The sequence below is a fragment of the Salmo trutta genome, chromosome 31 (genome assembly GCF_901001165.1).
Source record: "Salmo trutta chromosome 31, fSalTru1.1, whole genome shotgun sequence".
Classification (NCBI taxonomy): Eukaryota; Metazoa; Chordata; class Actinopteri; order Salmoniformes; family Salmonidae; genus Salmo; species Salmo trutta.
The window spans coordinates 42,064,913-42,089,786 of record NC_042987.1 but is presented as its reverse complement, the minus strand read 5'-3'; the positions used below and the strand labels follow the sequence as shown (position 1 = coordinate 42,089,786).

Genomic DNA, 24,874 nt, shown 5'->3' with positions numbered 1-24,874 from the left:
CTACTACACGACGACACACTACAACGTATCCGTTCTACCACACGACGACACACTACAACGTATCCATTCTACCACACACTACAACGTATCCATTCTACCACACACTACAACGTATCCATTCTACCACAAGATGACAGACTACGACGTATCCATTCTACCACACACTACAACGTATCCATTCTACCACACACTACAACGTGTCCATTCTACCACAAGATGACAGACTACAGCGTATCCATTCTACCACACACTACAACGTATCCATTCTACCACACACTACAACGTGTCCATTCTACCACACGATGACAGACTACAGCGTATCCATTCTACCACACACTACAACGTATCCATTCTACCACAGACTACAACGTATCCATTCTACCACACACTACAACGTATCCATTCTACCACAGACTACAACGTATCCATTCTACCACACACTACAGCGTATCCATTCTACCACACACTACAACGTATCCATTCTACCAGACTACAACGTATCCATTCTACCACACGACGACAGACTACATCGTATCCGCCCAGAAATATTCTTCAAAGAACAAGAGAGATCTCTGCTGTGTAACCAGCCGTCAAATTGGTTTCGTCCTCTAGGGATGTTTTCTTTTATGACATAATTAGTAATCAATGTATGATCCATCCTGTGTATATGTAATTATGTGTGACTATTTAGGTATTTAGTAAATAAATAATTAAACCAAATGTTGTATTGCTGATTCAACTTGTTAGCCTAGGTTCGTGAAGATAACCAAGAATTGTACGACATTCAGATGAGACTGAATAAGGTGACGATTAATAATTGACTGCTACTGAGGTAAAAGATTACCAGGTCTTTAAGAGTTTATTCAGAAGACAACAGCTCTATAAACATTCTTCCGTGGTGCCCCTTCACCCCCACAGCCTCCCACCACCACCACAGCCCCCACCACCCCCTTCACCCATGCCCTCACCTCTTGATGGCCACCAGTTCTCCAGATTCGTTGCTCTTACCCATGAGCACGCTGCCGAAGGTCCCGTCCCCCAGCTGTCTCATGGTGGTATAGCGGTTCATCTCCCAGCGTGGGGCCGCGTTCCACCCCTGCTGCTGCTCCTTCAGCGGAGAGTGGGTAGGAAAACATTACAACGTCTCAAATGGAGCCCTATTCTCTATATAGTGCACTACTTTGATCAGGAATAGAGCTACATAGGGAATAGGGTGCCATTTGGAATGTTGCATACGATATACAGTGCATTTGGAAAGTATTCAAACCCTTTTGACATTTTCCACATTTTGTTACGTTACAGCCTTATTCTAAAATGGATTCAATAGTTTTTTTCACCTCCCTGACCAAGGCCCTTCTCCCCCGATTGCTCAGTTTGACAGGGTGGCCAGCTCTAGGAAGAGTCTTGGTGGTTCCAAACTTCTTCCATATAAGAATGATGGAGGCCACTGTGTTCTTGGGGACCTTCAATGCTCAACACAATCCTGTCTCAGCGCTCTACGGACAATTCCTTCGACCTCATGGCTTGGTTTTTGCTCTGACATGCACTGTCAACTGTGGGACCTTATATAGACAGGTGTGTGCTTTTCTAAATCATGTCCAATCAATAGAATTTACCACAGGTGGACTCCAAGTTGTAGAAACATCTCAAGGATGACTAATGGAAACAGGATGCACCTGAGCTCAATTTCGAGTCTCATAGCAAAGGGTCTGAATACTTATGTAAATAAAGTATTTCAGTTTTTTATTTTTAATACATTTGCAAACAAATCTAGAAACCTGCTTTCCCTTAGTCATTATGGGGTATTGTGTGTAGATTGATGAGGAAAATAAATGTATTTAATCAATTTTAGAATAAGGCTGAAATGTAGCAAAATGTGGAAAAAGTCAAGGAGTCTGAATAGCAGCTGTTAAGGAGCCCCTTGACCCAGACTTGGCACCACCTGGTATGGATTGGCGCCACCTGGTATAGCGTTCCTGGATGGCAGGAAGCTTGGCCACATTGACGTAGTGGGCCGTATGCACTGCCCTCTGTAGTGTATCACCAGTTGTACATTTACTTTTAATTCCTATAATTTTCGAATCTACAATGTTTGTTTTGCTTAAGTAATTTCTGTTATGCATTCAATATATTATTATTCCTTTTATAGTTCTCGTTGTCGGAGTGGACACGTTGTTTGTAGAGCGCACAACCTATGTAACACTTGTGAGAAACAAGTTTTGGTTTATTTCATTCCATCTACGAGTTTTGTCAATTCAATCATTGTCTTTCGTATGGAGCGCTCCTGTGAATGTTGAGTAAGGACGAGCACACAGTAGACCTATAGGTTACCTGGTCTGATTACACATAGTAGTAGGTCTATAGACTACCTGGTTACACATAGTAGTAGGTCTATAGACTACCTGATTACACATAGTAGTAGGTCTATAGACTACCTGATTACACATAGTAGTAGGTCTATAGACTACCTGGTTACACATAGTAGTAGGTCTATAGACTACCTGATTACACATAGTAGTAGGTCTATAGACTACCTGATTACACATAGTAGTAGGTCTATAGACTACCTGATTACACATAGTAGTAGGTCTATAGACTACCTGGTTACACATAGTAGTAGGTCTATAGACTACCTGGTTACACATAGTAGTAGGTCTATAGACTACCTGATTACACATAGTAGTAGGTCTATAGACTACCTGATTACACATAGTAGTAGGTCTATAGACTACCTGATTACACATAGTAGTAGGCCTATAGACTACCTGGTTACACATAGTAGTAGACCTATAGACTACCTGATTACACATAGAAGTAGACCTATAGACTACCTGATTACACATAGAAGTAGGCCTATAGACTACCTGGTTACACATAGAAGTAGACCTATAGACTACCTGATTACATATAGAAGTAGACCTATAGACTACCTGGTTACACATAGAAGTAGACCTATAGACTACCTGGTTACACATAGTAGTAGACCTATAGACTACCAGGCCTGATTACACATAGAAGTAGGTCTATAGACTACCTGATTACACATAGAAGTAGGTCTATAGACTACCTGGTTACACATAGAAGTAGACCTATAGACTACCTGATTACATATAGAAGTAGACCTATAGACTACCTGGTTACACATAGTAGTAGACCTATAGACTACCAGGCCTGGTTACACATAGAAGTAGGCCTATAGACTACCTGATTACACATAGAAGTAGGCCTATAGACTACCTGGTCTGCGTGCAAACCTAGGCATATAAATGTGTCCATTTGGGGATCTGATAGTGTTTCTGATTGGCTTAACGCCCCAAAAGTTCTCAAAAGTAATGTTTTCTTCACCTCCATCAGCAAGCAAACTAAGTGTGTTTTTACATCAACTGAGAATGACAATAGTTCCTCAATGTATTTGAAAGATCTTTCCAGCTCTCTCCATTTCGATGACCACTCAGCGTGAAAGGGAACAATGTCATGCTCTGATCCAGTGGAAATGTCATAAAAATAGGCCTACCTGATTACTTCTTATCACAGCTTGACTTGGACTGAAATAAGTTCTGGTAATCATTTTGGGTGCTGGTACTGTTTATATTTAGGTGCTCCACAATACTGTTGAGCTGATATTCTATAAGAGGAACAGGAACTCAAGCAGTAGAAAATGTGAGGTGTAGGTACTCAGCTCCGCTGGGCTCCTGCCCAAGTAAAGCACTGCTTCTTATCACTAGCACAGATAGCCTACAGCTGTGTCTGTCCCGAGCTCGCTGGCAGAATATTTTATACAATGTTTCAAGTTTGTTGCATTTTCATTTAGATTTGGATAGAATTTTTATTATCCACATGACAATGATTTTGAGATATGAAGACGTTATTATGAAAGAAATGAAACTGCTCCACAAAAATGTGCATATGAAAACCATAACCATCAGTAGAAGCGGTCAGATAAATTGGTATTCCACATGAGAAAAGGTTGCTGACTCCTCGTGAAGCCCATTACCGGCAACTTCAGAGAGTAATGGCAGAATCTGCGAAAGCTAGCAGGAGCGGGAGGAGAATGGTTGGGTCAGGTTAGTATTTATTTTTTTATTCTGGTTATCTAGATCTCTGGCTCCCTCTTGAGTCATTTGTGTCTTATTTCATGAAACAGTAAGCTTAAAGCATCAGACAAGCTCAATGCATATAGTTGATTTTAAATGGAAAAATACACATTGGAAAATGTTGACCAATGGATTGGTCGAAAGAACAGACGAGTTTCGGTCAACCAATATTTTTGTTGTTGTTGCGGACAGCCCTACTGTATGCGCTTTCGGTAGCGTCCAGACTGAGGAGAAATCTGCACACAATGCATCCCTGACCACCCCCTGAAGTGGTAAGACCCATTGGATGCAGTGATCACAATATAGTGGCTATATCCAGGAAAGCCAAAGTTCCAAAAGCTGGGCCTAAAATAGTATATAAGAGATCATACAAAAGATGTTGCTGTGACTCTTATGTGGATGATGTTAAAAATATTTGTTGGTCTGATGTGATTCATAAGGAGCATCCAGATGCTGCACTTGAGGAATTTATGAAATTGATACTTCCAATTATTGATAAACATGCACCTACACATCTGACTGGCTGACTTACTGGAAATTGAGAAATTACATGACTAAACAAAACAAAAAAGAAGAACCTGTATTATGAAGCCAAGATCAATGATATAAAGAATGATGGGAAAAAACTTTGGAGTAATTTAAATGAAATTATGGGCAGAAAGACAAATTCAACTCCATCTTTCATCCAATCAGATGGCTTATTCATCACAAACCATTTGATGTTGGCAATTATTTTAATGATTAACTTAATTTGCAAAGTGGGAAAACTTAGGCAGGAAATGCCAACAATGAAAAGTGAGCCATCGCATTCATGCATAAAAAAAACAAATAATGATAGAAAAGCAATGCAAATTAGAATTTTGTGTGGGAGAGGTGGAAAAATTATTGTTATCGATCAATAATGACAAACCTCCTGGCATTGACAACTTAGATGGAAAGCTACTGAGGATGGTAGCTGACTCTATAGCCACTTCTATCTGTCATATCTTTAATCTGAGCCTAGAGGAAGATGTTTGTCCTCAGGCCTGGAGGGAAGACAAAGTCATTCCACTACCCAAGAGTGGTAAAGTGACCTTTACTGGTTCTAACAGCAGACCTATCAGCTTACTGCCAGCTCAAGAGAAAATGATAGAAAAAATTGTGTTTGACCAAATACAATGCTATTTCTCTGTAAACAAATTAACAACAGACTTTCAGCATGCTTATAGAGAAGGGCACTCAACATGTACTGCACTGACACAAATGACTGATGATTGGTTGAAAGATATCGATAATAAGAAAATTGTGTGAGCTGTACTGTTAGATTTCAGTGCAGCCTTTGATATTATCGACCATAACCTGTCGTTGAGAAAACATACGTCTTTTCAACCTCTGCCACATCGTGGATTTAAAGCTATCAGATCTCACAGAACTCAGAGGGTTTTCTTTAATGGAAGCCTCTCTAATGTCAAACACTTAGGGTGTGGTGTACCGCAGGGCAGCTCTCTAGGCCCTCTACACTTTTCAATCACTTCTTCTTTTATTAATAAGAAACATCGTTTTGAAAAATTCCAAATTGTTTGCATAGTCAATTTACACACAGCTCTGACACAGACACTTACCCCACCAGACATGCCACCAGGGGACTTTTCACAGAACCCCAAATACAGAACAAATTCAAGAAAGTGTACAGTATTATTTAGAGCCGTTATTGTATGGAACTTCCTTCCATCTCATATTGCTCAAATGAACAGTAAACCTGATTTCAAAACACAGATAACGCAACACCTCACGCCACAACGCCTCTCCCCTATTTGACGAAGATATTTTGTGTGTATGTATTGATATGTAGGCTGTGTGTGCCATTTTAAAATGTATATAGTTCTGTCCTTGAGCTGTTCTTGTCTATTAATGTTCTGTATTATGTTTCATGTTTTGTGTGGAACCCAGGAAGTGTAGATGCTGCTTTCTCAACAGCTAATGGGAATCCTCATAAAACCCCAGTACCATATATTGAGTTGAAACTTTATGAATATTACATTATTAAGTTATTATTTGATACGAGCATTGAAGATAAATCTAAAATCAGTAAAAATAAATCGAGCTAGCTAACCAACAGATTTACATAAATCATCAACATCAATGATCAGTTGATAGCTCATCCTTTTTTCCCGATGCCAAGGAGACACCGTTAACTAGCTTGCTCACAATTTGTGACGATGAGTGAGTTTGCTGTTGCAGAAATAAATAGGACTATGCTCAAAAATGTTAACATTTTCGCTACAGTGGTATTTGGTATGTTCTGATTTTGTAGATTTTTTTTGGGGGGGGGGGGGGGGGGGGCACATGCCCCTGAAAGGTCTGGTGCTCGACCCTGGACTACACACACTGCATTCTAGAATGGCATAGAATGCAGAGTGCGGAGTCTCAGGGGTCGAAACGTGATAAAAAATATCACATGATGGGAACAAAGAATGCAGACAGGGTGCTGTTGAGGAGTCTCTTTTCACCTTCAGCGGAGAGGTCTGGCCTGGTCCCGGCCCTGGTCCAACACGCAGCCCCATAGTAGAGTCAGTCATTATGAGTAGCAGTCAACACACAGCAGCTACAGTTGGCTACTTTCTTCTGGGAGAACAGACACGCTGACTGACGAGAATCACAATGCTGCAGGGTGGGTCTCAGATCAGAATAACGACAAGCACAGGGGAGCTAGGAAATCTCTTCTAGAAACACAGAAAGAAAAACAACTACACTTCTTCACTTTTACCTTTCAAGTAGTGGTGGTGGTGGGAGGTAGAATGTCCAAGGGACTACTAATGAAAATAATCCTCCGGCTGGCTAAATCGTACACATTTACAGAAATGTTGATAAATATACATTGTCCCTGTCAAATGGACCTATTAAAGTAAAGAAAGAAAATAAAATTGGTAACTGAATGTGGAGAACTCGAACCGCCTTGCTCTTGCCTTAATAGCCCTAAAATAAAGAACATCCCTCTTTGTCTCACCTCAGACATACGGGAAGGGGTGAGAAAGAGAAAGAGTGCTCCCCTCCTTGAGAAGGGAAGTGGATTAATTTGGCGTCTGCTCGGCTCACATGAGTGTGCCCAGAACAGAACAGCCGGTTGCATAAAACATCTTAAGTATAGAACCCGACAAACATTTCCTTAGATAAGGGAAAGGGGGATACCTAGTAAATTGTACAACTTAATGCATTCAACTGAAATATGTCTTCCCATTTAACCCAACCCCTCTGAATCAGAGAGGTGCGGGGGGGCTGCCTTAATCGACATCACGTCATTGGCGCCAAGGGGAACAGTGGGTTAACTGCCTTGTTCAGGGGCAGAACGACAGATTTTTACCTTGTCAGCTCGGGGATTCGATCCAGCAACCTTTCGGTTACTGGCTCAACACTCCTACCAGCCATAAGGGCATAACTTAAACGTTTTTTTGGTAGTTTGAAGTCATGTAAGGCAGAAAGAGTCTCTGGTTACCATGAAGACGACCATTATTGACCGAATAAACGTCTCGTCAAAAATAAGAACTTCTACATTCAGGACAGGAGAAACAATTTGATTCAGAAGATAATAAAACACGTTTCATATCGTTACAGGAGGACAGGAGAAACAATTTGATTCAGAAGATAATAAAACACATTTCTTATCGTTACAGGAGGAACAATTTGATTCAGAAGATAATAAAACACGTTTCATATCGTTACAGGAGGAACAATTTGATTCAGAAGATAATAAAACACGTTTCATATCGTTACAGGAGGAACAATTTGATTCAGAAGATAATAAAACACGTTTCATATCGTTACAGGAGGAACAATTTGATTCAGAAGATAATAAAACACGTTTCATATCCTTACTTTTTTCTATTATTTTCTAGCACGTCAAGCTAAGTTACTGTCACGTCTACTCCAGCACCTCCTCTCTGGCGCTCGTTGTCTCCAGTTACTTATGGAAGGCCATGAGTTTCAAATGGTCTTGATATGAAAGCTTGTTATGGGCATTTTTTACACCCGTTCATAACACCCGTTCATATCATAACACCCGTTCATATCATAACACCTGTTCATTACACCCGTTCATAACACCCGTTCATATCATAACACCCGTTCATTACACCCGTTCATAACACCCGTTCATAACACCCGTTCATATCATAACACCTGTTCATTACACCCGTTCATAACACCCGTTCATAACACCCGTTCATAACACCCGTTCAGTGTGTATTTACAGGTGATTAGAACGTTTGAATATTGTACTTTCAGACGCATTAAATTGTGCCCCTGAACACGTTCTGAACGCATGTGAGGTAACGGTACGTTTCACGCGTCTGAAAGTACCACATTGTAGCCCTTCCCTCGTCAATTTCCGTGAGTTTGACTATCGGTCTGTTGCGATGAATCGCTTACTCAGGGAGGCAGGACATGTTTCTAAATATGGATCGAATTGTTCAAATTATTAAAGGCGTTGGTGAGAAAAATGGAGGAAGAAATTAAAATGACTTTTTCTACATATCATTACAACTACAAAGCTGGCGCTGGCTAGCTAGATTATTTTCATTACAATAGCATGGCTAGTTAGCTAGCTAGCAATAGTATTCTGTCTAGCCTGTAACTAATGGTTGTTACGTTGTTGGACAGAGCAATAGTTCTTTGTACTTGTCATTTGGTTGAGACTAACTGTCACGTCCTGACCAGTTAAGGGTTATTTGTTGTTGGAGTTTGGTCAGGATGTGGCAGAGGGTATTTGTTTTATATGGTTCGGGGTGGTGGTGTAGGTAGTAGGTCATTTTATTTATGTATTCCGGGGGTTTTGGGCACTGCTCTGTGTTTATGTATTTCTATGTTTAGTTAGTTAGTTGTGGGTATAGGTTCTAGGTTCGTTTTCTATGTATAGTTAATTGGGATGGGACTCCCAATTGAAGGCAGGTGTGTTGAGTTGCCTTTGATTGGGAGTCCTATATAATAGGGTGTGTTTGTCTTTGTGGGTAGTTGTTTTTGCACTGCGTTTGATAGCCTGCAAAACTGTTGCTGTCTTGTTTATTGTTTTTTCCTGTGGATGCCTTACTCTTTTGAATTAAAATATGAGTATCCACATTCCCGCTGCGCCTTGGTCCATTCCTAACGATGGTTGTTACACTAACATTAATTTAGAAAATAATTGTTCATTTTGTGCATATTTATTGTGTAATTGGTTGGCTTTGCTAGTTAGCAAGCTGAGATTGATTTGCTCACATTGGCTAATTTAGCTGTTAGCAATTATTTTAGGAGAACAGGTTAACGTAAACTCACTCACTTTTGTACATCGCCTTGGTCCGTACAATTGACCTTATTTTAGAGCCCAAACAACGTAAAACTTCCAGATCAACTGTAACGTCAATACCATTGTAAAGCACAATTTCTCCCCTTTCCAACAAATTCCATGACGAGACCTTCATGATGCCCATCTCTGCATGATTCAAGAAGGCAATGAGTTCCGTCGGGTCTTTTTAAAAATGGCGGGTGGGGAAGCGAAACTAATGCGTGATAGTGAGAAGGTCACATGTCGTGTGGGAAAACTGCTTTTTTTTCACTCGATCTGTCCAACGTATCACCTTATCGCCTCTAAAATGTAAATAAAACAATATAAAGAGTTTATATAATGTGTCATTACATACCTATTTGAAGGTTTGTGTCGAATTTGAATCGGGTTTTTAGGGCGGTGCTAAAGTGATCTTCAGAAGTAAACAGAGACTTTGAGGGTCATGATCGCATGCAGTGATGACGCAAAAAATGACTAGGTATGTCACCTGGTGGAGAGAGATTGTAAGGCATAAATAGTTGCTTTACGCGTGCTGTACGTTACTGCATGACACGTCACGATGTAACGGAGGGTCCGTTTTTTTAAAAACTTTTCTCCAATACTATAGAGCCATTACCATGTCGATCAACGTTTGAATAGAAACGTAGTTCACACCCCAGATTTTGAAGTCAACACAGTCGCTACAAGTCCCATTAGTTTTCTTTGCAGCCTCGTTTGAATGTCGCGGTTGCGCACATTTGTACGGAATGGGGGGGTGAGTTTACATTAGCTCCTTGCAGAATCTAGACAATAGAGAATGGGGAAGAAGATCTGTCTGTTGCAGTGCCCAGATGAGGTGAGAGCAAACTGCTACTGAGATAAAAAAAAAAGGTTTAGCTCTATATTTCAAGATTGAACCAATGCAACAGGTATTTTATTGGCTCGCCAAACGAGCTGATTTTCCTTAAAATGTCTATCTGATGAAGTTGTTAGTTCTAGGGAAATGTCAAGTACTCAAGCATTTGCAGACCAGCGAGGAGGAGGAAAGCCTATAGAACAAGAATTACAAGCTAGTTACATCAGAGAGACATTTTATTGGTTTGCTAAATGAGCTGCTTTTCCCTGAAAATGTCTATCTGATGAAACTACGCTCTTAGAAAAAAAGGTACTATCTAGAACTTAAGAAGTTATTCAGCTGTCCCCATAGGATAACTTTTTTTGAAGAACCCTTGTTGGTTCCAGGTAGAACCATGTTTTGTTCCAAGTAGAACCATGTTTCCACAGAGGGTTCTACATGGAACCCAAAGGGGTTCCACCTGGAATCAAAAAGGGTTATACTATGGGGACAGCTGAAGAACCTTTCTGGAACCCTTTTTTCTAAGAGTGAATCTAGTTGTTCTAATGCATTGTCCATGTTACAGCCACAACATGATGATCAGGTAGTCAAGCATCTGAAGAGGAGGAGAAAAGCCTGCTTTGGATGAGCAAGGAAGAACAATAACAACTAGCTGTATCAGATAAACATGTTCAGGAAAAGCAGGGCTGAGAGCAAGCTAGTAGTAGTAGTAACATTATTTGAAACCTCACATGTGCATGCATCTGTGTTATATTTAAGCAATAAGGCACCTCAGGGGGTTGTGGTATATGGACAATATACCACGGGTTAGGGCTGTATACGCTTTGCGTCATGTCTGGACACAGCCCTTAGCTGTGGTATATTGGCCATATACCACAAATCCCCAAGGTTACCAACGTAATTGCAACAGTAAACAAGTAATATTGACTCATACCCGTGGTATATGGTCTGATATACCATGTCTTGCTATCTGTCTCATGTTGGACTGATCATCAACATGAACAAGACTGAATTCTGTTGAATTGTCAACTGGTCTAAATTCTTATTAGGAAGATGTTGCTGTTCAGAATGACATGTTGATGATCACAGGAATCTCCAAATGCTATGTTGAAGAAGCACCACAGATGAAGGAGGGGGAGGAAAACAGACAGCTTCTTTCTCCCACACCTTCACCAAGTCATACAATGTTTGCTTCATGAACAATTGTTACATTTGAAATAAATACAGAATTATTTTTGTTTATTCTGTTTCTAATGGTTTTTTTTTTTAATGCTGGATGTGAGTAATTTAGCAGGTCTATAGAATGTATTGTTTTGAAATGTTTATTAAATATCTATTCAGTCAAAACTAATTTTATTTTTGCTTAAATAATGTATGTTTTGTACTGTTACATGCTGAAACAGTTTAGTTAGTTTTGACCTAGACTAGGATCGGGAAAATGTCTACTACCCTTTTTAAAACGTTGTTGATGAATGAAATCAGCACCGTTTTATAATAGTTTGTTGCTACTACTGTCTGGCGAGGAAGTGGATAATATGGAATGTATTGGAGGAGGAAGGGAGAATGAATGAGAAATCAGAACATGGACACTGTCAGGGAATAAGTAGGATAAATGTACATTCTATAAATGACAAAAATTAACGGTGCAGAGGTAACCTTAAGATAACATCAGGTATGTGCATGTTATGTACTGGACAGACGGCTAGCCGGCTATTCTCAAAACATTGGATTACCAACTTGAGCGGTGACGTCTCAGTTTGTACCACATTTTCGCATGGACGTAGTATATACACTGAACAAAAAAAATTAAATGTAACATAGTGTAACGACCCTGCGTTTATAAGCGCGGAAATCGACTCGATAGCGCGCGGGACTTTGGGCTTGAAGGTCGAGGGTTCGAGACCTGCTCCCTGCTGTTTCATTACAATATAAAGTGTTGGTTTCATGAGCTGAAATGAAAGATCCCAGACATTTTCTATATGCACAAAAAGCTTATTTATCTCAAATGTTGTGCACCCTGGTCCAGCCTCAGTAACAGTTTATAAATTCCTTTTTAGATTTATTTTTTTTAATCCAGTCTTCGTGATTTGGAAAGTATAGTGACTGTTATTACTTTAATTTATTCATCAAACAAATGGGGTTTTGGAAAAGTTGGAATTTATCGCAAAACAATCTCATCTGGTGGATTGAAAGAGTCATAATTGACAAAATAGAACCTGGTTGTTTTCCCCACTAAAACAGTATATATATATATATATATATACACACACACACACACACACACACTTGATACTTTAGACAAGGAAAAATGATGGATAGCTAATTAAAATGAAAAAATACCTTTGTGAATTATGAAGTCTTTATGTGCTTTTTTCAATTCATAAACGCTTTAAAAAAAATGTGACGTTCGCTACCAAATAAGTTGTTTTTGCCAATTATCCAAAAACGACCCCAAAACCGCAATTTCTTGGCCAATAGGCTGAACAGGTGTAATGAACGCGTGTAAAAGTGCCCATAACAAATCGCCTGTAAACACACTGGACAAGTGAAAAAAATCACGTGTACAAAAAATGACATCTGACACTTGAAGAAAGCAAGTGAAAAAATATAATTACACGCAGTAGCGGATTGAGGCATGGGCGATATGGGCAGGTAGCCTAGTGGTTAGAGCGTTAGGCCAGTAACCGAAAGGTTCCGGATCGAATCCCCGAGCCGACGAGGTATTAAATTATTTGTATAATAAATCGGCGATCATCGTTTCTGCGACTCACCTGAACTCGATTACTTCCCATATATCTGTCACTCCCTTTGGTTCTTTCCTCAGGCGTTGTTTATATGTTTCATGTCTGTACGCTACTCGAGGTATCTTGTTTTGTGCCATGTTCGTTTATTAAATTAAATTGATTACATTCATTCCCTGTACTTGCTTCCCGGTTATTAGTTGACACTTTACAGCGTGGGGAGTGAATGAAACACCTCATGGGCATCGATAACTTTTTCACTTAATTTAAGGGAGAAATCCGCCTTAAAAAATGTTGTGCAACTGATTTTAAAGGGAAACGATAAGGGGGAAATTAACTTAAGATGTTTTATGCAACTGGTCCCTGGGTTTACAGGGGAAGCCAGCAAAAGAGGCTTTAACTGATTACTCCAGGTGAAAACAGGTCCTGATTGGGTTAGTCTGTACCGCTGGATATAGACTACCAACAGTCATTTGGTACAATCCTGGCTAACCTGCACAGAATTTGTCCATTAAAAACAGACAACTTCAAAATGAATGACTTGTCTGTGTTGAATGTTGTTGAATAAGGAAGTCAGTTCTTGTTCTTTCTCTGACATACATTGGATGTCGTAGACATTTCTCTAATCCTATATTGACCTCAACTCTCCATCCTACCAGATTAGAAAGTCCCTCAGACAGAGAGAAAGTCAAATAATTATTGGCAGGACAGTTCAACTTCATTAGTGTGGTATGGGGTAAAGGGGCATACATTAATATACCTACGTAATAAGCAACAACCCTTAAAACTACTACTGAGCTGTTAGCTAGCTAGCTAGTTAACGAGATAAACAAACACATAACGTTAAATAACACATCATTATATTGGCCTACCTTAAACAACACCGCTCTCATGCAACATTCAGAAACGGTGGTATTACCTTAGCATACCTACCAATAAAGACATTTTGTTTTTGTCCCCTTTTTAGTCCAAGAATAAAGCAAGATGCGTTTCTGTTTTGTAAAGAAAAAACAATGCAGTGGCGAAGACAGTACAATAACAATAACTTCCTTATTGTACAGGAGCGGCTTCCTTTCTCCTTGGCAACGGCAGAAATATTACCGGAAGGAGGAGATCGAAATCCCATTGGACAAAGAATGGCGGAAGGAGCAGACTTTTGACCAATCGCGTTCACGTTGTCATGTCTCGTAACGTGGTTGCTAAGATGATCGTCACGCAATCCCTTCTAAAAGTCAGTGTATACGAGTCGAGAAACGTGTCTATTTTCCTCGAAAGTACGTAATGTCCCGGTGCCAAAGATATACAAATATTACAGATAGCAAGTTAATTATCTCAACATCTTAGGAAATATGTGTAATGTTGTACTTTTTTTGTTGACGACATTCATGTTGTGTTTTTGAGCAGCGGACCATTGGCAAAGGACACAATGGAGTTCAACGGAGTTTCCCATCTCCTCAAAAGTATCTCTGGCAACTAGAGCACCACAGTATGAGTCATAATACCCATGACACCTAGCGGTCAAACAAGGGAAAGGGTTTCATTCATTTTTCCCATAGGGAATTTTAGAAACACTTAAAAATTAGGGATGTGTTTTGTGTAGGCTCACCCTTGTGTGACGTTTTGATAACTGTGTAAATCTCTCTAGGACAAGGTGACTTTTTACAATATTTTCACCTGTATTTACCCCACCCCCTAAAAATGCTAATTAGATGCTAATGTGGCTATCATAAAGAACTAGAAATTCCATTATGATCTGGATGAGACTGACGCATCGAGGCAACGGTAAGAATCTCTGGATTAACTATGTTAGCTAAATGTAGTAATGAATAAATTGGCAAATTTCTTTAAATGTAAAATTCTATGAACTGTCCTGTGCAAGTTTTAAATGTACACAATACCATTAGCAAAGGTGTCAGCTAGAGATGACGTACAGGTGTTTGCAGGGATATGTAGTTTTGCATGATATCTGTCTACTTTGATGCTAATTAGCCTTTTCAAGTCAGAGTAAATAGAGATGAATATATTGATAAGTCACCTTGTCTGATTTACATGGTTATCAAAACATCACTCCACGGTAAGTCTACACAAAACCCAGCCCTTATTTAAGTGTTTCTAAAATTCCCTATGGGACAAATGAATGGTGGAAAAACGATTGGAACAATTTCCCTGTTTGACCGCTAGGTTTTATGGGTATTATGGAATCTCCACTGTGGGGCTCTTTTGAGGGAGACTGGAGAATGCTGTCAGAATGATAAACACAATGCTTTATGGGACTTGTAGTCCAAAGACAGGGTAAAGTCATCATTTAAAGAGAGAAAGCATCAGGAGGACCGTCCTTTAGTGGGCTTAGTTTGGGAAGAAAACTATCCCACGTTACCATCGTTAAAATAAATTTAAACAAGACAAACATAAAATAAATACATGTTTCCCACCTCCCTCATCTTTTTGTAATACATTTGCGCCATCTAGTGGTACAAAACGGCCTCTGAATCTGGGTGCGTTCCAGGTGCACAGATTCTTACATTTACATCATTTAGCAGCCCCTCTTATCCAGAGCGACTTACAGTAGTGAATGCATACATTTCATACATGGCCCCCCGTGGGAATTGAACCCACAACCCTGGCGTTGCAAACACCATGCTCTACCAACTGAGCCACAAGGGACCGATTCTTCACAAATTGCAGGTCTGTGTATATCTTTTAAAAAAAACAACATTTTAGTCATTTTAGCAGACGCTCTTATCCAGAGCAACTTACAGTAGTGAATGCATACATTTCATACATGGCCCCCCCATGGGAATCGAACCCACAACCCTGGCGTTGCAAACACCATGCTGTACCAACTGAGCTACAGGGAAGGCTATCACACAAACCTTTTCTCCAACCCCAGACACTAACCCCAACCTCATTCAAGCCTTGCATGTGAGTGTTCTACTGCCTCTCTCAAGAGGCCCAGACTTTTATGGCACAGGTGATAGGCTAAAAAAAGCTGAAGAACACTCTTATGGAACTGAAAAATGACTCCAGTATCATTATAAAACCTGCCAACAAAGGAGGTGCAACAGTGATACTAAATGCAGCAGACTATGAAAAGGAAATTCTGAGACAACTTAGTGATGCTGAATTTTACAAAAGACTCCCAAAGGACCCTACTAATCAATTAAAGTCTCTGATCCATGATAAATTGTCCCCAAAAAATGATGAAGGGGAAATTACAAAAACAGAATATAAGTTTATGAAAGTTGACTGCCCAAACACCTGTCATATACACTCTACCCTAAATTCACAAGAGCATGACACCACCTATACCAGGCAGGCCCATTGTGAGTAGGTATGAATCTCTGACAGAGAATATCGCTGTCTTTTGTAGACACATTTCGTTAAACCCTGGGAGATCTCTCCCTCCCCACGTATACTAGAGACTCTATTGATTTTAATTAATCTTTTGAAATCTGTGGACCATATACCTGAAAATACGATTCTGTGTACTTTTGATGTCACCAGTCTATATACTAACATCCCCCATCAGGCATCAGGGCGGCCTAGAGGCCCTCAAGATCTACCTCAATGAACGTCCCCCTAATGCTCTACCCAGCACCAATATGTATTGTGGACTTGGCTGAACTGGTACTAACCTCCAACTATTTTCTCTTCAGAGGAGACTTTTTCCTTCAGACCAAAAGGGACAGCGATGCGGAGCACTATGGCTGCTAATTATGCTAACCTATATCTAGGAACGAATGAAAAACACGTGGTGCTGAATCCATACCTTAACCCTTTTCTCTCTCCAATATTCTCCTAATTCTGAGATATTTGGATGACATTTTCGTGATCTATACAGGCACCCAGGAAGAACTTTTGGAATTCCATGCTTATCTAAACTCTATAAATGAACACCTTCACTTCACCATTAACTATGACTGATCACAAATCAGTTTTCTTGATGGGATGGTTTATTAAGGACAAAACCTCCCTTCCTACAGATCTCTAAACTTACGGACAGAAATACCCTCCTGAGACAGCTTGCATCCACGTCCACGTATTAAAAGTCTCCCTATAAGTCAATTCAGTCCTATCAGAAGAATATGCAGATCTGATGCTTCTTATTAGAAACAGACCACGGAGCTCGCACAAAGATTTAAGGAAAGGGGGTACAAAGACAATTGGGTAAAACATGCCCAATGATCGTTTTGAATGTGGAACACAGTTGGAAGCCTGTGCAGAACATGTCCCATCATGCTTTACCCAATACTCACCATTGGGGAAGGCATTTAAGGACATTATCAGGAAACACTGGTACATTATTGACACTGACCCACAATTGAAACCCATTTTTAAATATCCCCCACATTTTTTTTTTAAGTCCCCTAAATATGAGAGATATTGTCGTTAAATCTGATTACCCACCAGAGAAAAGGGAAACTTTTTTTGGACAAGGTTTCCGGAAGGTAATTGCAAATGTGGCCAATGTGCTCAATGCAGCTTCAAGTACAAATGCAACTAATTTACCTACCCCTGAACAGGACAAAGATTTAAGATCAAAGGCCTGACTACCTGCATGTCCACCAATGTTATTTACATGTTGAAATGTCCTTCTGGTCTGTCTTACATAGGGAAAACCCGTAGGAGCCTTAAGACACGGATCAGTGAGCAACGCAGCAATATACGGAACAGGGGAGACAAAAACATCTGGTTGCTGCTCATTTTGTACAAGCTGGACATCCTATTAGTTCTCTGAGATCCAATGCAATAGAAATGGTTAAGATACCCTGCAGGGGAGGAGACGTTGAGAGGAAACTTCTTCAAAGGTAATCTTTCTGGATTCACAGGTTGAACACACTGTCTCCTCTTGGCCTTAACGAGGAGTTTGACTTGAAACCGTTTTTATATAGTTTCAATATGTCTGAATTGTGTTTTTTTTAATTATCCTAATTGAATATTGTATTTGTATGTATATTACTGTAAATATTGATCACAATCCCTGTGTATGATCATATATTTTGATACATTGAATTGTAATATTGTGGAACTGTTACACTTTTTTTTTTTTTTTTACCTCCTGTTTTAGGAAGTGATGTCATTGGGTACTGCCCCTATATATAGAACCTTCCACTCCCACCTGGGAAATGGATGCCTGATGAAGACCTAAGGGTCGGCACGTTGTTATAAATAAATATCACCTGGGAGCATGAGCAGCAGTGTGCAGCGTTTTCCTTTCTGTTTTCCACAGGTGATAGGCTACACACTTGACTATAACCACCAGGTCGCTAGTTTAAGTACCACCCAGGCCCAGTAGATTTTCCCCCCCAACTGCTACACTGGTGACAGCCGTGGGATAGTCAGCACGGCTAACTTTACAGTATTAGGCTACAGGGTGACATAACACACACACAAGACCATCAGTAACAACATGACTTTCACAATGTCTAGGCCTATAACTATAGACAGCGGCACAACTACGGGAATGCAGTATAACTACAGGCATGCAGAAAATGGTCCACCCACACAGACAAGTGTGGTGAAGAAGGTGCAACAGTGTCTCTTCGACCTCAGGAGGCTGAAGAAATGTGGCTTGTCACCTAAAACCCTCACCAACTTTTACAGATGTACAATTGAGAGTATCACCACCTGGTATGGCAACTGCACCGCCCAGAGGGTGGTGCGGTCTGCACAACGCATCACCAGGGGCAAACTACCTGCCCTCCAGGACACCTACAGCACCCGATGTCACAGGAAGGCCAAAAAGATCATCAAGGACAACAACCACCCGAGCCAATGCCTGTTCACCCCACTATCATCCAGAAGACTGAAAAATAGCTTCTATCTCAAGGCCATCAGACTGTCAAACAGCCATCACTAACACAGAGAGGCTGCTGCCTACATACAGACTTGATATCTCTGGCCACTGTAATAAATGGATCACTAGTCACTTTAATAATGCCACTTTAATGTTTACATAGCTCCCATTACTCATCTCATATGTATATACTGTATTCTATACCATCTATTGCATCTTGCCTATACCACACTGACATTGCTCATCCATATAATTATATTTATATATTCTTATCCATTCCTTGACTTAGATTTGTGTGTATTAGGTATTTATTGTGGAATTGTTAGATATTACTTGTTAGATATTGCTGCAGTGTCAGAACTAAACTCAGCAAAAAAATAAATGTCCCTTTTTCAGGACCCTGTCTTTCAAAGATAATTCGTAAATATCCAAATAACTTTACAGATCTTCATTGTAAAGGGTTTAAACACTGTTTCCCATGCTTGTTCAATGAACCATAAACAATTAATGAACATGCACCTGTGGAACGGTCGTTAAGACACTAACAGCTTACAGACGGTAGGCAATTAAGGTCACAGTTATGAAAACTTAGGACACTAAAGAGGCCTTTCTACTGACCACGGAAAAACACCAAAAGAAAGATGCCCAGGGTCCCTGCTCAACTGCGTGAATGTGCCTTAGGCATGCTGCAAGGAGGCAAGAGGACTGCAGATGTGGCCAGGGAAATAAATTGCAATGTCTGTACTGTGAGACGCCTAAGACAGTGCTACAGGGAGACAGGACGGACAGCTGATCGTCCTCGCAGTGGCAGACCACGTGTAACAACACCTGGACAGGATCGGTACATCCGAACATCACACCTGTGGGACAGGTACAGGATGGCAACAACAACTGCCTGAGTTACACCAGGAACGCACAATCCTTCCATCAGTGCTCAGACTGTCCGCAATAGGCTGAGAGAGGCTGGACTAAGGGCTTGTAGGCCTGTTGTAAGGCAAGTCCTCACCGGCAACAACGTCACCTATGGGCACAAACCCACCGTTGCTGGACCAGACAGGACTGGCAAAAAGTGCTCTTCACAGATGAGTCGTAGTTTTGTCTCACCAGGGGTGATGCTCGGATTTGCGTTTATTGTCGAAGGAATGAGCGTTACACCGAGGCCTGTACTCTGGAGCGGGATCGATTTGGAGGTGGAGGGTCCGTCATGGTCTGGGGCGGTGTGTCACAGCGTCATCGGACTGAGCTTGTTGTCATTGCAGGCAATCTCAACGCTGTGCGTTACAGGGAAGACATCCTCCTCCCTCATGTGGTACCCTTCCTGCAGGCTCATCCTGACATGACCCTCCAGCATGACAATGCCACCAGCCATACTGCTCGTTCTGTGCGTGATTTCCTGCAAGACAGGAATGTCAGTGTTCTGCCATGGCCAGCGAAGAGCCCGGATCTCAATCCCATTGAGCACGTCTGGGACCGGTTGGATCGGAGGGTGAGGGCTAAGGCCATTCCCCCCAGAAATGTCTGAGAACTTGCAGGTGCCTTAGTGGAAGAGTGGGGTAACATCTCACAGCAAGAACTGGCAAATCTGGTGCAGTCCATGAGGAGGAGATGCACTGCAGTACTTAATGCAGCTGGTGGCCACACCAGATACTGACTGTTACTTTTGATGTTGACCCCCCCTTTGTTCAGGGACACATTATTCCATTTCTGTTAGTCACATGTCTGTGGAACTTGTTCAGTTTATGTCTCAGTTGTTGAATCTTGTTATGTTCATACAAATATTTACAAACGTTAAGTTTGCTGAAAAATAAACACAGTTGACAGTGAGGACGTTTCTTTTTTCTCTGAGGTTAGAAGCACAATCATTTCACTACACCCTCGATAACATCTGCTAACCATGTGTATGTGACCAATAACATCTGCCAACCATGTGTATGTGACCAATAACATCTGCTAACCATGTGTATGTGACCAATAACATCTGCTAACCATGTGTATGTGATCAATAACATCTGCTAACCATGTGTATGTGACCAATAACATCTGCTAACCATGTGACCAATAACATCTGCTAACCATGTGTATGTGACCAATAACATCTGATAAACATGTGTATGTGATCAATAACATCTGCTAACCATGTGTATGTGATCAATAACATCTGCTAACCATGTGTATGTGACCAATAACATCTGCTAACCATGTGACCAATAACATCTGCTAACCATGTGTATGTGATCAATAACATCTGATAAACATGTGTATGTGATCAATAACATCTGCTAACCATGTGTATGTGATCAATAACATCTGCTAACCATGTGTATGTGATCAATAACATCTGCTAACCATGTGTATGTGATCAATAACATCTGCTAACCATGTGTATGTGACCAATAACATCTGCTAACCATGTGACCAATAACATCTGCTAACCATGTGTATGTGATCAATAACATCTGATAAACATGTGTATGTGATCAATAACATCTGCTAACCATGTGTATGTGATCAATAACATCTGCTAACCATGTGTATGTGATCAATAACATCTGCTAACCATGTGTATGTGATCAATAACATCTGCTAACCATGTGTATGTGATCAATAACATCTGCTAAACATGTGTATGTGACCAATAACATTTGATAACTACTGGCATGCAGACACTAGTGTGGTCTTTTTTTATGTGTGAAATTAAAATCCATGACCAGCATTCTTTCTCGAAATGGCCTTTACTGTAGTAAATATGACGTTCTGTGTCTTTACCCTAAAAAAGCGCCCAATAGATTTGGTCCAATTGCACAGTGGACGGCTGACTTTTTCCGCCTGCTTCTGCTTTTGGTTTACTTACGGTAAGGTGGACCCGCAGTGTCCAGTATGGTATCAGGTGATCCACTAACTACGGAGCGTAGGCTGACTGGTGAAAAATGACAAATAGCAAATGTTGGAACATAATTCATTCACCTTTTCGGATCAAATTTTCAATTTAATCACATCACACTGGAGCTCCAATGTAACGATCTCGTGCTAGACCTGGTACGTGAAAGCGGATTTTTTTGTATATTTAAAATTTATGAAATACCACAATTACAAAGGAAAAATATTGGCCACACCAACATGGGGCTGTGCTACAGTTTGCGTCCCCGGCTCTTCGGGGACTTAAGCGGGTCTATATCGAACGCTACCTCGGACTCGGATCAGCCTCCAGATCCAGCTGTACCTTACCGAACCGGGGGGACTCGTCAAGAGGACACAGGGGGTTATGGTGATACCTCGTCGCTTCGAGACGGTAGCAGTCAAGTACGCCATGGGGACACAGTCAAGCTCCCGCCTAGGGAGCCCCGCGGTAGAGACAACACGGGTACCGATGTAGTGCTCATACAGAACGGGGGTGGAAGCGGAGTAGGCAAGGGGACGGGCAAGGACCGTAGTCGACGATTACAGCTGCTGCAGAAAACAACCAGCACCCAAAAACAGAAAAACTGGGACAAACTGCTGGTGGAGGAGAAGGAGGCCGAGAGGGAGGCGAAGAAAATCAGTAAGAATATTGACAAGGCGTTAAAGGAGCTCAAACGGGAGTACAAACAGACTCATCGGCTGCTATTACTGGGTAGGTTGGCAACATTATTTCTACATTATTTAAACCATCCATCTCCATTTTGTCGTGAACGACGGCATTTCAGGTCGCTAGAGCGGTCAGTGCTGCGTGTGCTTATATCACTCCCGTTTTCCACGTTAAATGGTATCCCCCGGCAGTCGTCATTTTGACTGAGCTGAAGATGGACGTTGAATATCATAACCTATTTCATCCTCTACGTCTTCTGTCCAGTTTTAAACCCTTGTCCTGTCTATATCGTTCACGTACTAGTTGGAACTAGGAAACTCTAAAATGTTCGATTTTTTTTCTTCTTCTTCTAACTGTTATACACGGTGCTGCGTTCAATCATTTGGCAAGTCGGAAATGTCTTAGTTCTGACTTGCACATGAACGCGACATCATGTTTGATTGCAGTTACAGTAACACTAATGATGATCGGGGTTGTTGTTATTGTAACGCATCTTCGTTTCATAACACGCACACACACACTCACACTCACACACACTCACACTCACACTCACACTCACACTCACACTCACACACACTCACACTCACACTCACACACACAATAACATAAATATTAAGTGTAAAATAGGGATGCTACAGTAGGCTGACCAGTGGCTAAAGCCCTACACTTTAAATATAGAAGATGTACACGTTTTTTTAAAATTTAAAAATGGGCTTTTATTCACATGAAGTTAAAATTATTCCTTCCTCAAGTCTTTGCCATCTGCACCCATATACATATCATCTATAGAATGGGCCTCCCCATTCAAGTCAATAATGGCATAATGGTTGGACTGGCAGCCCTTGTAAATCTACCCTGAGTTTACCAGTCAAATTGCCAGGGTAACACAAGCCTTTTTCTATAGATTCTATACCACCCCATGGCTTTTACACAGTATGGCCTTCTCTATGTCCATGTGTTACCCAGTGTGTCAGTGCTGTGGGAAAATGGGCTTCATCAGATCATTAGAATAGTGGGATTCTTTCAAAAAAATATCTAAACAAGTTTGCTGACAAGTGGTTAAAATCACTATAGGGGTTTATATTGCCTCATTCAAAGAATTCCTTTCTTTTGGTTTCTCTCAACCATCCACACTACCCTAGTCTTTATACATAGGGGCCAACCGTCCACACTACCCTAGTCTTTATACATAGGGGCCAACCGTCCACACTACCCTAGTCTTTATACACAGGGGCCAACCGTCCACACTACCCTAGTCTTTATACATAGGGGCCAACCGTCCACACTACCCTAGTCTTTATACATAGGGGCCAACCGTCCACACTACCCTAGTCTTTATACATAGGGGCCAACCGTCCACACTACCCTAGTCTTTATACATAGGGGCCAACCGTCCACACTACCCTAGTCTTTATACATAGGGGCCAACCGTCCACACTACCCTAGTCTTTATACATAGGGGCCAACCGTCCACACTACCCTAGTCTTTATACATAGGGGCCAACCATCCACACTACCCTAGTCTTTATACATAGGGGCCAACCGTCCACACTACCCTTTATACATAGGGGCCAACCGTCCACACTACCCTAGTCTTTATACATAGGGGCCAACCATCCACACTACCCTAGTCTTTATACATAGGGGCCAACCATCCACACTACCCTAGTCTTTATACATAGGGGCCAACCGTCCACACTACCCTAGTCTTTATACATAGGGGCCAACCGTCCACACTACCCTAGTCTTTATACATAGGGGCCAACCGTCCACACTACCCTAGTCTTTATACATAGGGGCCAACCGTCCACACTACCCTAGTCTTTATACATAGGGGCCAACCGTCCACACTACCCTAGTCTTTATACATAGGGGCCAACCTTCCACACTACCCTAGTCTTTATACATAGGGGCCAACCGTCCACACTACCCTAGTCTTTATACATAGGGGCCAACCATCCACACTACCCTAGTCTTCATACATAGGGGCCAACCATCCACACTACCCTAGTCTTTATACATAGGGGCCAACCATCCACACTACCCTAGTCTTTATACATAGGGGCCAACCATCCACACTACCCTAGTCTTCATACATAGGGGCCAACCATCCACACTACCCTAGTCTTTATACATAGGGGCCAACCATCCACACTACCCTAGTCTTCATACATAGGGGCCAACCATCCACACTACCCTAGTCTTTATACATAGGGGCCAACCATCCTCACTACCCTAGTCTTTATACATAGGGGCCAACCATCCACACTACCCTACCCTTTATACATAGGGACCAACCATCCGCACTACCCTAGTCTTTATACATAGGGGCCAACCATCCACACTACCCTAGTCTTTATACATAGGGGCCAACCATCCACACTACCCTAGTCTTTATACATAGGGGCCAACCATCCACACTACCCTTTATACATAGGGGCCAACCATCCACACTACCCTTTATACATAGGGGCCAACCATCCACACTACCCTTTATACATAGGGGCCAACCATCCACACTACCCTAGTCTTTATACATAGGGGCC

The 24,874-nt window shown here is 41.3% G+C and overlaps 2 protein-coding genes across 2 annotated transcripts in view; one reads left to right on the top strand and one right to left on the bottom strand.

Annotated features, from left to right (window-relative positions):
- Nucleotides 1–13,985, bottom strand: part of LOC115170222 (serine/threonine-protein kinase MAK) — a 59,181-nt gene extending 45,196 nt beyond the window's left edge. Inside the window, exons 1-3 of the mRNA XM_029726615.1 lie at nucleotides 13,900–13,985; nucleotides 6,584–6,796; nucleotides 969–1,108 (exon numbers count right to left, since the gene is read on the bottom strand). Of these exons, the coding sequence (XP_029582475.1) occupies nucleotides 969–1,108; nucleotides 6,584–6,652 (209 nt within the window). The 5' untranslated portion in view covers nucleotides 6,653–6,796; nucleotides 13,900–13,985. The remainder of the gene's footprint in view (nucleotides 1–968; nucleotides 1,109–6,583; nucleotides 6,797–13,899) is intronic.
- Nucleotides 13,986–21,650: 7,665 nt separating this feature from the next.
- LOC115170218 (guanine nucleotide-binding protein G(olf) subunit alpha) overlaps nucleotides 21,651–24,874 on the top strand; it is a gene marked incomplete in the record, with an annotated part of 102,178 nt that continues 98,954 nt past the window's right edge. Inside the window, 1 exon segment of the mRNA XM_029726611.1 lies at nucleotides 21,651–22,373. Coding sequence (XP_029582471.1) covers nucleotides 21,881–22,373 — 493 coding nt within the window.